The sequence below is a fragment of the Octopus bimaculoides genome, chromosome 25 (assembly GCF_001194135.2).
Source record: "Octopus bimaculoides isolate UCB-OBI-ISO-001 chromosome 25, ASM119413v2, whole genome shotgun sequence".
Taxonomy (NCBI): domain Eukaryota; kingdom Metazoa; phylum Mollusca; class Cephalopoda; order Octopoda; family Octopodidae; genus Octopus; species Octopus bimaculoides.
The window spans coordinates 26,714,953-26,716,141 of NC_069005.1; the positions used below are offsets into that span (position 1 = coordinate 26,714,953).

The window sequence follows — 1,189 nt, forward strand, 5'->3', positions numbered from 1 at the left end:
TTTTTTTTTTTTTTTTTTTTTGTTAATTATTTATAAGAAATAAAAGACTACAAATCTATATATGTATAATTAACCAATCCAAAATAAAGTAATTTATTTGTACTTACTGAAAAATATTTCATCACTTCTGTCATAGCATCAGCAAAACGGGTCAGGGATTTCTGGTAAAAGATTAAGACAAATCATTGAATATTGTGGGTCATTATCCTTTCGTTTTGAAATCAAACCAAAATAGTACAAACACAACACTGACTTACCAGACACTGGTCATTCAAAACCTCTTATAAGTAACACTAATTTACAAGCAGAAACTTCAAATTCTCAAGGCTGCCAGAGAGCCTTATAGGTACGTTGCACAGGCTAGTATCTTGAACTATTTAACACAGTATTTATCAACTTATATTGTTTATACTAATTTCACGGCAAAATTCAATTTCACGATTGGTGTTTTCTGCAATAGACTTGACATATCTCAACAGAAAATAGTTGCAAAGGTGACATCCCTCAACAAAAGTTCAGACTTATGAAATTTTGAGTGGATATACAAGACTTACAAAAAATAAAGAGAGGGTCAAAACGCGTGCACCAATAAATTTGATACACTCTGAAATTGTCAAAGATATGCTTCAATTTTTCTAAAATTGAACGAAATAGATAAAACAATGACAAATACACACATACTTGTACATGATGAACAAAATGAATATTAATAATAACATAATGTAGAGAAGATTTTGCCAGGCGAAATGCTTAGGAGTATTTCATCTGTCTTTACGTTATGAGTTCAAATTCTTTATAAAGAACAAATAAATCTCCCTCAATACCGCCAAATTCCACTCAGTGGCTACATAGACTCTTGCGCCAGAAACAAAAACCCTAAATTCCCTTTCTATCAATGTAAAGACAGAATCTCCACACAAGAAAGAATCAACAAGGAGAATCTTTTCATAGAGAAATTCCAACCATTTCTTAACACACAAACCCCTCAGTGACCTTATTTCTCTAAGAGCAGACATAAACGTCCTGTTGACAAAGAGTTCATAACTCCAACTAAAAAGATTTCTCTCTCCTTACATACACTTCCTGTTTTGACACCACACTTCCTGCTTAACACAAACTTTTAGCCCCTTTTCTCTTTTTTTAAACCTAACACAACTCTCGATTTTCATGCATCCTTATTTTTCCAACC

At 32.2% G+C, this 1,189-nt stretch overlaps 1 protein-coding gene across 1 annotated transcript in view; it reads right to left on the reverse strand.

Annotated features, from left to right (window-relative positions):
• The window catches only part of LOC106877620 (arf-GAP with coiled-coil, ANK repeat and PH domain-containing protein 2), a 248,627-nt gene that overhangs the window by 140,971 nt on the left and 106,467 nt on the right, over nucleotides 1–1,189 (reverse strand). Inside the window, exon 6 of the mRNA XM_052976629.1 lies at nucleotides 108–161. Within this exon, the coding sequence (XP_052832589.1) occupies nucleotides 108–161 (54 nt within the window). The remainder of the gene's footprint in view (nucleotides 1–107; nucleotides 162–1,189) is intronic.